This window comes from Physeter macrocephalus, chromosome 5 (genome assembly GCF_002837175.3).
Source record: "Physeter macrocephalus isolate SW-GA chromosome 5, ASM283717v5, whole genome shotgun sequence".
In the NCBI taxonomy this organism is placed as follows: domain Eukaryota; kingdom Metazoa; phylum Chordata; class Mammalia; order Artiodactyla; family Physeteridae; genus Physeter; species Physeter macrocephalus.
The window spans coordinates 33,926,247-33,939,514 of NC_041218.1; the positions used below are offsets into that span (position 1 = coordinate 33,926,247).

The 13,268-nt window shown below is 40.1% G+C and overlaps 1 protein-coding gene across 1 annotated transcript in view; it reads right to left on the minus strand.

The window, feature by feature from the left end:
* The window catches only part of MET (MET proto-oncogene, receptor tyrosine kinase), a 135,736-nt gene that overhangs the window by 103,060 nt on the left and 19,408 nt on the right, over positions 1-13,268 (minus strand). Inside the window, exon 2 of the mRNA XM_007116502.4 lies at positions 10,622-10,727. Within this exon, the coding sequence (XP_007116564.1) occupies positions 10,622-10,697 (76 nt within the window). The 5' untranslated portion in view covers positions 10,698-10,727. The remainder of the gene's footprint in view (positions 1-10,621; positions 10,728-13,268) is intronic.

Consider the following 13,268-nt stretch of genomic DNA (forward strand, 5'->3'; position numbering starts at 1 on the left):
TTCAACAGTGGTATCAGACCACTAAATTGAAAGGGTACGTGTGATGAGGAAGTAGAATGTTTGTCAAAGGAAGGACAAGCAGAAGGCAAGATCAGGGTTGAGAGGACTTTAAGTTGCAGGAAAGACATACACATACACTTATTTGTAGGTCTCTTTTTCTTCTACTAACATTTGTTGGGTATCTACTAAAGGCCAGGCACTGTGGTTGGTCTGGGAACCCAGAAACACGGTACCTTTCCCAGGAAGCTCACAGTCACTTGGTGGAGGGAACGGGTTGACAGAAATTATGGGAATGTGTAGGAAGGGCAGCCAACCAGACTGGAAATGAGGCTAGAGCTGAGTCTTTTTGCGGTACGCGGGCCTCTCACTGCTGTGGCCTCTCCCATTGTGGAGCACAGGCTCCGGACGCGCAGGCTCAGCGGCCATGGCTCACGGGCCCAGCCTCTCCGCGGCATGTGGGATCCTCCCAGACCGGGGCACGAACCCGTGTCCCCTGCATCGGCAGGAGGACCCTCAACCACTGCACCACCAGGGAAGCCCTAGAGCTGAGTCTTGAAGGAGGATGAGGAATGGAAATTCCTAGTGGAAGAGCAGTTTATGCAAAGATATAGTGGCAGGAGAGAGCATATGATACAATCAGGAAAAATGCAAGTAGGTGGGCCTAGAGAAGCGGGGAAAACAAAAAGAGCAAATGAGGGAGATAAAAATTGTTCGATCAACATTCCAAGGGATCAAAAAGAGGCATTTACAAGAGCCCTGAAACATAAGAGAAGTCACTTTTTCTGAGACAGCAGGAGAGGATGAGAAGTCACATAAAGATATAGGGACATTTAAGGAGTTCAGGGAATATGATCTCAATGTTCTAAAAAATAAATTAGGGTATATGACCATCTGCTGAAATTGATGGTTACAGAGGAGTGACCAGGGACTTCAGGGTGAAGGAGGAGGTTTAGAATATCTACAGCAGGGTATGCAAACTGAGGTCAGCAAGAAAGAAAGGATTGTATAGTAGCTTTGAGGGCTTCCTGAAGATAAGATACAATGTATATGACTTCCTCTTCACATTCATGAGATATGGAAGAAACCCAAGAAAGAAGGTCAAGGACACAATGATTTTCAGGATCCAAATGAAGGTATCTGATTGAGGATATAGGCTTTAAAGGCTACAAAACTATAGTTGGACCAGAGGGCAAAGCAGAGCTTCAGTAAGGTATAAACCATATAATAATAAAAATAACAATAACTTGTATTGAGTGTTTACCATGTGCCAGGCATTCTGCTAAACCCTCTGATATACTCTTCGTAAACACCCTGTGAAGTAGGAAGTATTATTATTCTCCATTTCTAGATGAGCAAACTTGCCAAAAGTCACACAGAACCAGATTCAATCCTATGTCTGACTGACAGGAATCTGTCCGGGATGTTGAATGCTTCACTAACACTGGAGCAGCTTCCTGAGCTAAGAGGGAGAGCGCACTGGAGCAGAAGTTAGAGCTCTGGTTCTGGCCCTTTCCCTCTCTAGCTGTATGACTTTAGGCAATTCATTCACCTCTGATTCCCAAGGTCCAATAGCCTCAACATGACTGCTTTAAGTATCAAAAAGAGATTTTATCTTTGAAAGCACTTTGTTACATAGTGTATATGTGTGTATATACACACATATACATATATAACTATATGATTGTTACATATGTGCATATATATGTGTATATATATGCATAAACTTGCTGTTTTTGAACGTAAGTCTCACTATTTTAAAGTATACTAGAAAATTTTTGGCACTGGTACGGGGAATAACAAGGAGTAGAAGAAAAGGATTTGGGACAAGTTGTTCTATTACAAGACAAATACAAACTACAAACTACAAATATGTGTCTAAACCTTCTAGAATACATTATGCAGAAAAATTAAATGCACTTCTCAAAATGGTATCAGTGTATCTTCTGAAATTGGGAACGTTAGCCTAATACATAATTTATCACTGTATTTTCTCTAGGAAAAATAATATGGGAAGAAATTAAACTATCATTCTCAAAAGAAAAAAAAGCATTACAACCAATTTGCATCTTAGTTGATGCCCATTAATGCAGTGTGGAGTGAGAATGACTTTTTTCTTCTAGGCTTTTTGCGGGAACCTTCAAAATGATCTTAAAAAAAAAATCTGAGGTATTATGTTTAAAAAATAAGGTTCCTATCTGAAGGCTCGTACATGTCTTTCATGGTGCTAAACCTCAATCAACTAGAATCCAAGAAAATGTACAAATTGTTATCTCATTTGATGAGATGGCAAATCATAAGAAAACCAGTAGGGAAGGAGAAAAATTTTTTCTATTTAAGGAAAAAACCCTGCAGAATAACCCTGGAGTTAGTAACCCAGTCTCCTATACTTTCTTCATATTCTCTTGATAGCAAATGGTGATGCCATTTTTCAGGTTGAGAAATCAAAGAAATGTTAATTAAAAAAATTTTTTTATTAAAGCAAAAATACAGGACTAGGGCCCATTGTCAACAACAGAATTTTTAATTAAAACATGGGTTCCCTTTAATCCTCAGATAATGAGAAAACTTAAACATCCTGTTTTATGAATCATTCCAATTAATTGAGGCCCTTCCCCATTAACAATGGTGTGTGTTGGTCAGATTAGATCTTCTCCAGGAAATGTTTGTGTTCCTCACAAGGAATGGAGGAATACGTTTGGAAATATCTGTTGCTGAGCTATGCACACTGATGACACTGCCAGTTAACTGAGTGACAGCTGAGTGATCAAGTGCACAGGCTCTGGAGCATGACTGCAGGGTTTGAATCCATTCACTGTCTGTGTGACCTTCGGTAAATTTTTCTGAGCATCTATTTTCTCATTTGAAATATCGGAGTGATTATAGTACCTGTCTCACTTATGATGGTTACTCTGAGGATTCAATGAGTTAATGAACATAAACCACTAGGAGCAGTGCTTGGCACAATAAATATTCTCTATTATTGCTTGTTCATGCCCTCAACAAATAGTGTTTGAGCATGTACTGTGTTCCAGATACTGTGCAGAGTGCAGAAGATATGAAAATAAATAAAACACTTTCTAATTGTGAGATGAAGAGGCAGACAAACAGACTACAGTTTAAACTCAACGTGGAAATGTCTGTGGGAGCCCCTCAAGGGGAACTTACCCAGGCTAAGGGAGTCAGGCAGGTTTACTAATCAATCAGTCGTAGTCCTTTCCTCACAATGCATTCCAAATACTGAAGCTCAGCATGGGGGGCGAGTGGGGTGGAAACCTGAGTTTTGGTTGTGGGAGTGCAGCTAAATGGTTGTATGACCCAAAGCCAGTCACCCAACTCCTTTGGCCTTAGCTGCTTTCTTATTCGTAAAATTACAGTGTTGAACAAGTTGTGTGCTGGAGGCCCCTGGAACCAGCTAATGACGGCTTAGCATACGCATCTCCTCCCAACTCGTGTTCAGTGACCTCATCTTGGTTGCTCGAAATCGGCCTTGGTGGGAGTATTTACCCCATAGAAGTTGGCAAACACTAAAAATCAGGGCTTATTTCCCCCCTGGAGGGATGGTTATTAAATACTTACAAGCATACCCCTGGGTTGAACCAATGAACGTTGAAGTATTTTCCAACTCCAATAATTTTCAACTCTGAGATTGTTTTTCTACGTTTTACTCCAATGCCATTGAACTGGAATGTATTGCTTTCTCTTCTCTATCTATATCATCTGCCAGATCAGGCTGTGTGAGCAATTTTAATATTTATATTGGGAGTGACTCCAAACTACTTTCATCTTTTATATATTTTTGCCTTGATACATTTATTCCTGTGATGTGCTTGGATCAGGCTTTCAATATAAAATGTCTTTTTACTGTTTGTTTTTTCTTTCTTTCTTTCTGAAACAGTGCTGGCCATTTAACCAACTTTGAATTCCTTACTAAAAGGAACACATAAAGATGATTCAAACAGACTGACTAATTCATTCTCTTAAAATGTCATGCACATAGCAGGTGAAACTGAATCATGCATAAAACATTTCTGTATTTCTTTTCAGTTGATAGTTAAGATAAGCTCACTGGCAAAACATTTCCTGGGAGTGATTATCTCAGTGGCACCTTGGTCATTAAACTATTGGTATTTAGGGGTATTTCCTTTAAAGAGGGCTGCTCTATTAGCTACAAATACCAGCTTAACCTAATGGTAAGACCACATACTCAACTCTGTCTGCCATCTATCTACCTCTAGTTTTCTCATTTAACTAGCTTACGTTGGGCTTTTCATGCCCTAGAAATCTAGAGATACATTTAATTCTCTAAGAGTTATTGAGTAACTACCTGTGCCTATCACCACTACTCCTGTCACCATCATTGTCCTCATCAACAAAAACCTGTCTCAAAGCATATACCTGTGTTGTAAGCAAGTACTGATGGCTCATGAAAAAACACAACAGGTGTCATGGAATAGGTTTTTAAGAGAGGGACTTTCAAAACTTTGACACGGGTAACTCTGTTTTCCTTAGGAATTGATTTTTCTTAAAAAATCATAATATTTTATAACTATATAAATAGTACTTTATAGTTTACAAGATGCTATCAACTACCTCATCTCTTCTAATCTGAATGTTTTCTTAGAAAGGTAAGCATTACTCCCATGTTTTCAGGGTAAACTGTTTCAGGGGAAACTCCCATGTTTTCAGGACAAAACTGAGCTTCAAAGAGGATAAAATATTATCTAAAATATGATAAACATGCAAGCTAGTTCTTATAAGTATATTTCCAATTTTTTTTAAGTATGATGCTTATTTGAGCTGTTTCAAATTATTTGCATTTCCTGGAAAAGATTTTTGTTCTAAAGGCAAAATATTTTGAAAACTTTTTCTGCATTTACCTGCCCAGCCCCTGCTCTACCACTGGTAACTCTTTTGAAAACTCTCCCCTATCTAATGGGGCTGTCAACCACTTGGCTTATCTCCTCCCCACAGGGTGAGCTTGCAAACCAGGCTGGCCTTTTAGTGAATTCTATTCCTTTGACCCAGAGCTTGGACAGGGGTGAGCATGTGACTAAAGCAAGGCCAACCAGGGTCTTTTGGGGTTTAAATATAGATACTGGGAGGGGACCTCTCTCCCTCAAAAATCACTGGCACTAAGGATGATATTAACTTGTACTGTCTGATGACCATCTTTGTCACTGTGTGGAGAAAGCCTGCCTGAGCATGAAAGTGACCCAAGAGGCAGGGGATCCTAGACATGGAGAAAGGCAGGTCACTAACGCTATTGTTCAAGCATCTGCATCTACCATGTCTTCAGCTAATGAGAACCAGTAAATTTTTCCTTTCCTCCTTTCTTTCTCTTTCTTTTTTCCATCAGCAGTTTCATTGTGATTTTTTAAAAGATTTTAATTAATTTTTAAAATTAGTTAATTTATTTTTGGCTACTTTGGGTCTTTGTTGCTGCACGCGGGCTTTCTCTAGTTGTGGCGAGCGGGGGTCTACTCTTCGTTGTGGTGTGTGGGCCTCTCATTGCGGTGGCTTCTCTTTGTTGTGGAGCACGGGCTCTAGGACTGAGGGCTTCAATAGTTGCAGCACGCAGGCTCAGTAGTTGTGGCGCACGGGCTTAGTTGCTTTGCAGCATGTGGGATCTTCCCGGGCCAGGGCTCGAACCTGTGTCCCCTGCATTGGAAGGTGGATTCTTAACCACTGCTCCACTAGGGAAGCCCCTCATGGTGATTCTTTTATTCCTTGTGCCTGAAAGCCCTGACTAAACAACGTCCACTCGAAGATTCTACAAACTTGTGAATTCAAACACAAAGTCAAGTGCATAAAAGCAACTTTATGTAAAATATTCAAGTAATTGGCAAAGACTGTTTCTTTATTTACTTGAATAATTTCTCTAAATATTTCACTTTGCATTTGGAGATATATCTACTAGTTAAAATTTCTGAGGTGCTACACTAGCTTTTTTCTGCTCTATAGTTTCAAATTCTTCTACAATATTTACTTAACATAAACTCAAGATAGAAATAATGTATCAAAGTGAAGAGTCAAAATATAAAAACATTTCAATCCTGCTTATAAGTGTATAAAAGGGATTTATGATGATGGAAAATGGCCGAGGCCCCATAATAAGGAAACTGCAGTCATAAAAACAGTCATGGCTAAATTCTCCAGGAGGACTTGCCAGAGTGAAATCCTAAGGAAAATTCTTAGCCCTTTCTACATTTATATTATTTCCATTAATTTGCAAAGTAGGCCCATAAAAACAAAGCTAAGGAAAGAAGATCCCAATAGGAGATTCCTGATGACATTTAAAATACTGTATTTATAAACACTCACTGCTTATGAAGAGTCATATTATATCACATAATATTAATCAAACATTTGTGAGCTCCCATTGCATACCATGCCCTTGTCTAAATACTGACAGTTTCTACCCTCAAAAAGTATACAGTCTGTGGATTTGAAGATAGCAAGATAAATGCTAAAAATCTAAATATGTAACCTAAATTGAAAAGTGACAGATCTACTGGGCTGTCGAGAAAGCAAATTTTAAAACATGCCTTGTTCAACATTTGATTCCTAGGCCTAAAGCTTTAACACTTAGTGTTATTATCATCAAAGAACCTAAGCTGACTTTAGAAAGATAAAACAGTACATGTCAAAAATCCCTTCTAATGTAGCCAGACACTACATTGACAATGATTTCTAACAGTAAGTCAAAAGGACAGAAGAGGTCTTCAGGGTTTTTCAGCCCACACAACTGCTCATTTATATGACCAAATTTAAATGAGTCAAAATACCCATGAGTTAATCTTATATCTAATATTTACAGACTAGTTTGCTTAACAACATTGTTCCCAATAACTCATAAGCCTTCTGGAGAACAGGTGGGTGTAGTGGAGAGAGTATGGGCTTTGGTGTCATCACACTCTGATGTGATGGGAATCTGAGCTTTACCATTTACATACCTTCTGACTCTGAGTGTCAGTTTCTTCATTTAAAACATGGGGATAATAATGGTACACATCTGTGGGTTGGCCAGGAGGGTTAGAGATGAATTATGAGACACTGGCATTCAATTATGCAGCATACACTGGCATCCAATAAATGTAGCTATTATGCTTACCCTCCTAAGTTGTGTCTTAGCCAGTTTCTGCATACCTTCATCAAAAATGAGGAACTTGGCAAAGTCCACTGGGTGAGCCCACTCCAAATACTTGCTGTTTCATCACCTTGGCCCTCTCATCTACAGTTTAAATAGTGTTATTTCTTATTTTCCCACCCTTTGGCCATCTTGTGGTTTTCCTCTAAAGCTGTTTCAAGTTCCGGAAGTCCTTCTTAAATTATCCTCCAAGAGATATGGGGATATATGTGTATGTATAGCTGATTCACTTTGTTATAAAGCAGAAACTAACACATCATTGTAAAGCAATTATACTCCAATAAAGATGTTAAAAATAAATAAATAAAATTTAAAAAAAATTGTCCTCCAAGACATGGTAAGGCCATGGTGAGGGCTTTCCACACTAACGACGAACAACAGATAAGGAACCATTACCTTACCTCTTTAAAGAAGAGCAAACCCATGCCCCCACTGAGGTTTAGGAAATGAATATATAAGATGCTCAGTTAAATTTGAATTTCAGATAAACAATGAGTAATTTTTTTAGTATAAATATGTCCCATTAATGTATATTATATGACAATATTAGTTGTAAGCAAATGGAGAAAAATAAAGGAATAATCACCCTTTTTACTAACAGAACTTAGACTGAAAATATTTTGGCCAAACCTATTTATCTGTTGGAGTAGAACTGTATTTTTAAGGTTTCTGTAGCACATGCATTTTGCAAAACTGCATATGTTTTTTTTTGTTGTTGTTGCTGTTTTGATGCTGTGTGTCTAAAACATGCTGTTTTCAAAGTGATTATCAGGGTAACCTGTTCCTAACAGGTGGTTTTAAATATCATGTGAAAGTACAACTATGTAAAAGGAAGTTTTTTTTTTTTTTTACTAAAAATCAAGGAAAAGATTTGTGTGCTTGCAGAGAAAAGTTATAGTGTATATGGCAACCTGTCACTGACATAAATTTCTGAAACAGAAAAAGTATTCCTATATTAATATGTATACTTTATTATAAAAAGCTTATTAAAATTCATATAGGTCGCTATAGGAGAAAACAAGTTAAACATGGTACAAAAATAATTTTCATGTGTTATAAATATTGTTTTAGCAGCTCCTCTAAACAATTACTCTTGATTATTATACAAATGTTGCTTATTTGATAGATACCTAAATAGTGCTCTTATTCAGATTCTTATCTAATATTGTATCCCTTCTTCCAATAAACATTTTAAAAGTTGAAAATGACTGAATCATAGCACAAGAAAAAGCCAACATGCATTTTCTAGTTGTCAAACATGATCGAGATAATTGTCCAACTCTGATATGGTAACAGTAAAGATAAAAAGAACAGAATTCCATTATATTCTCAAGATTATCCCTCACACAGTCATAATCTGTTAGTAAATATCTTTGTCCTTTTAAGAATGGCTGAAAGTATTCAACTTCTGGGAAATAAGAATAAATGGACATTTGTTTTATCATTGTGCATATTGTAAGAAGTCCTGTTCAGAAAATACATTGAACTGTCAGTCTTGATTGATGGACAGGCTTTTGTCCCATTAATAAGCCATAGGTCAGATAAGAATGTTTCACTGCCCTTGAAAATGTGAAGACTGAACTTTCAATGTTAAGAAAGTGCTAAGATTCTTGAAATCCTATAAAACTATTTAAAAATATTCTTCAGCCTAATGGATAGATGTAATTTTATAATTCAGATCGTGTAGAAGTGATACCAGATTTTGTTCAATTAATCCAGGAACCCTGAATAACATGAACCCACAAATCACAAAAATCTTAAATACTTTAAAATGAATAAAGAATGCCAAGCAAAGCTATCCTTGTAAAAACAGAACCGTACAGAAAAATAAGTACAGAATCCAATATCTAAAACTCTGGATCCCTGAAAAATCGATAAACTAAAAGGTTAGGACAACTTAAAAACAACTGTGCTCAGGATTGCATTTATATAATGGATCAATTCAAGGAAAAATAATTCAGGGTGTGTGTGTGTGTGTGTGTGTCTGATCACTCTCCTCTGGTGTTACCCAAAGCAGAAATCAAATGGTTGCAGAGGAATGCTGGTGGAATGCTGGTTAGTGGACCCCATTAGTGTCATGGCCGCTGTCACGTAAAGAAAGAGAAGTCAGCACCCAGGGAAAGCGAGAAAAAGAGGAGACACATGAGGATGCCAAAGGGCAGGCTGTGACCCTGAAATATGGCGTGGTCAAGCAAGGGGGGCATTCTCCTCTAACACTATTTGCACCTAGCTCTTAGGGTGTGGCTAAATTTTATTTTGCTCACATCTGAGAACTTTTCTTGGAAATCAAAGTTAACAAGTAGACTCTGGCAGTGAAGTGAACTCGGGACCCTTTTCAAGGTGAATTTTGTCAGTATATGACGTTTTCTTTTCAAGCAAAGTAGAAAAAAAAACTTTTAGAAATCATGAAAATAGTATGAATGGAAGAAATAACAAAACTGGCCATATTTTGTATAGATGTGGATTCCTTGGGTGAACATAATGCAATTCTACCAGTGTTGAGAGAAAAATTAAAAGCACATAAATATCACTACATTGAGATCAATATGTAATCAGAGAATAAAAGAACCAAATAAAACTTTCTACAAAAATCTTAAATACTTTAAAATGAATAAATGAATAAAGAATGCCAAGCAAAGCTATCCTTGTAAAAACAGAACCGTACAGAAAAATAAGTACAGAATCCAATATCTAAAACTCTGGATCCCTGAAAAATCGATAAACTAAAAGGTTAGGACAACTTAAAAACAACTGTGCTCAGGATTGCATTTATATAATGGATCAATTCAAGGAAAAATAATTCAGGGTGTGTGTGTGTGTGTGTGTGTGTGTGTGTGTGTGTTTGAGGGAGAGAGAGAAACACAAAGAGAGAAAAGAGGGCAAGGCATTAAAAAACTTTTTAACCATATAGGTGCTGCCCACTGGTTGGCAGTCCCAGCCTCCTGCCACACTGTCCTCTAGTTGTGCACTCCAGATGGGTGCACATCTCTGGAGGAATACAGGGAAGGAGAGCTAACTACAGCAGACAGAGGCAGGGACAAGTAGTATCCTAGAGTGAAGATATTACTTGAAGGATAAGCTGGAGTTGCTCAGGCACAGTGGAGATGGGACAGACACTCTGAACTGAGAGACCATACATGCAGGCACCTTGGGGAGAATGTGCAGGGCTGGTCAGGAAGCTCTAACTGGCACAGAGGCTATGTGGGCTGGGCTGGGTGTGGATGAAGCCGGAAGGTTAGGCTGGGGCATATCACAGAAAGTCTTATGCGTCCTATTGAGGGGCCTGTACTCTTTCAGTAGTGGAGAGTCCCTGGGAGGTTTTAATCAGGACACAGAAACCAGAATACTTATAAATATATATTAGACAACTTTGGTGACAGTGTGGTGAGTGGACTGGAGGGGAAAGGAGCTAGAGGCCAGAAGACATAACGGAAGGTCACTGAATCTTCCAGGTACTAGAGGATGAAGACTTACAATAGAGTGAAGACTCCCAGGTCTGCATCTTCATCTCTTTAGCTCCAGAGAGTCCAGAAATCCATCTCTCAAGCATCCATTTTGTATGTTCAACAGCTATTCAAGACTAAATTTGACAAATATTTATTGAGGACCAAATACATGCAAGGTGTTTGGGGGTACACCAGTAAACAAAACAAATATTCCTGCTGTTGTGCAACTTATTCTGTAGCAGGTGGCTCCAGACAACAAATACATAAAACAATTAAGTCAATCCTGTAGTGTATTAGAAGTTGATGAGTAAATGTTGGAAAAAATGCAGGGCTCCATGTGAAAAGTATTTATTCTATTTGTTAACTGTCCTCAACAAATAAAGAAGTTTCAGAATGTGAAAAAAAAGTTTATGAGTGTTACAGGCAAAAAAAAAAAAAGTAGCATTGGGGGATCAAGAGTGCCTGGAGGGGAGGTGGTGGAAGAAGTGTGTAGCTTTGAAAAACTGGGAAGTGGGAGGATCTTCAAGATGGTGGAAGAGTAAGACATGGAGATCACCTTCCTCCCCACAAATACATCAGAAATACATCTACATGTGGAACAACTCCTATAGAACACCTACTGAACACTGGCAGAAGACCTCAGACCTGCCAAAGGCAAGAAACTCCCCACGTACCTGGGTAGGGCAAAAGAAAAAAGAAAAAACAGAGACAAAAGAATAGGGACGGGACCTGCACCATTGGGAGGGAGCCATGAAGGAGGAAAGGTTTCCACACACTAGAAGCCCCTTCGCAGGTGGAGACTGCGGGTGGCGGAAGTGGGGAAGCTTCAGAGCCATGGAGGAGAGCGCAGCCACAGGGGTGCGGAGGGCAAAGCGGAGAGATTCCCGCACAGAGGATCGGTGCCGACCAGCACTCACCAGCCCGAGAGGCTTGTTTGCTAACCTGCCGGTAAGGGGTGGGGGTTGGGAGCTGAGGCTCGGGCTTCGGAGGTCAGACTCCGGGAGAGGACTGGGGTTGGCTGCGTGACCACAGCCTGAAGGGGGCTAGTGCGCCACGGCTAGCCGGGAGGGAGTCCAGGAAAAGTCTGGACCTGCCGAAGAGGCAAGAGACTTTTTCTTGCCTCTTTGTTTCCTGGTGTGCGAGGAAAGGGGATAAAGAGCACCGCTTAAAGGAGCTCCAGAGAAGGGCGCGAGCCGCGGCTATCAGTGCGGACCCCAGAGACGGGCATGAGACACTAAGGCTGCTGTTGCCGCCACCAAGAAGCCTGTGTGCGAGCACAGGTCACTATCCACACCTCCCTCGCACTGGGAGGCTGTGCTTCCCGCCACTGCCAGGGTCCCGTGATCCAAGGACAACTTCCCCAGGAGAACACACGGCGGGCCTCAGGCTGGTGCAATGTCATGCTTGCCTCTGCCGCCGCAGACTCGCCCCGCACTCCGTGCCCATCCCTCCCCCCGGCCTGAGTGAGCCAGAGCCCCCGAATCAGCTGCTCCTTTAACCCCGTCCTGTCTGAGCAAGAAAAGATGCCCTCAGGCGACCTACACACAGAGGCAGGTCCAAACCCAAAGATGAGCCCTGGGAGCTGAGCGAACAAAGAAGAGAAAGGGAAATCACTCCCAGCAGCCTCAGGAGCAGCAGATTAAATCTCCACATTCAACTTGATGTACCCTGCATCTGTGGAATAACTGAATAGACAAAGAATCATCCCAAATTGAGGAGGTGGACTTTGGGAGCAAAGATATATTATTTTCTCCACTTTTTCTCTTTTTGTGAATGTGTATGTGTATGCTTCTGTGTGTGATTTTGTCTGTATAGCTTTGCATTCACTATTTGCCCTAGGGTTCGGTCCGTCCGATTTTTTTGTTTTGTTTTACTTTCTAAAATTTTTTTCTTAAACATTATTTTTTATGTTAATAACTTTATTTTCCTTTATTTTATTTATCTTATCCCCTTCGTTCCTTCCTTCCTTTCTTTCCTTCTTCCTTTCTTCCTTTCCTTCTTTCTTTCTATTTTTTCGCCCTTTTATTCTGAGCCATGTGGATGAAAGACACTTGGTGCTACAGTCAGGAGTCAGTGCTGTGCCTCTGAGGTGGGAGAGCCAAGTTCAGGACATTGGTCCACAGGAGACCTCCCAGCTCCATGTAATAACAAATGGCAAAAATCTCCCAGAGATCTGAATCTCAAGGCCAAGACCCAGATTCACTCAACGACAAGCAAGCTACAGTGCTGGACACCCTATGCCAAACAACTAGCAAGACAGGAACGCAGCCCCATCCATTAGCAGAGAGGCTGCCTAAAATCATAATAAGGTCACAGACACCCCAGGTCCACCAGACGTGGACCTGCCCACCAGAAAGGCAAGATCCAGCCTCATCCTCCAGAACACAGGCACTAGTCCCCTCTACCAGTAAGCCTACACAACCTACTGAAACAACCTTTGCCACTGGGGACAGACACCAAAAACAACGGGAACTACGAACCTGCAGCCTGCGAAAAGGAGACCCCAAACACAGTAAGTTAAGCAAAATGAGAAGACAGAAAAACACACAGCAGATGAAGGAGCAAGGTAAAAACCCACCAGACCTAATAAATGAAGAGGAAATAGGCAGTCTACCTGAAAAAGAATTCAGAATAATGATAGTAAAGATGATCCAAAATCTTGGAAATAGAATAGA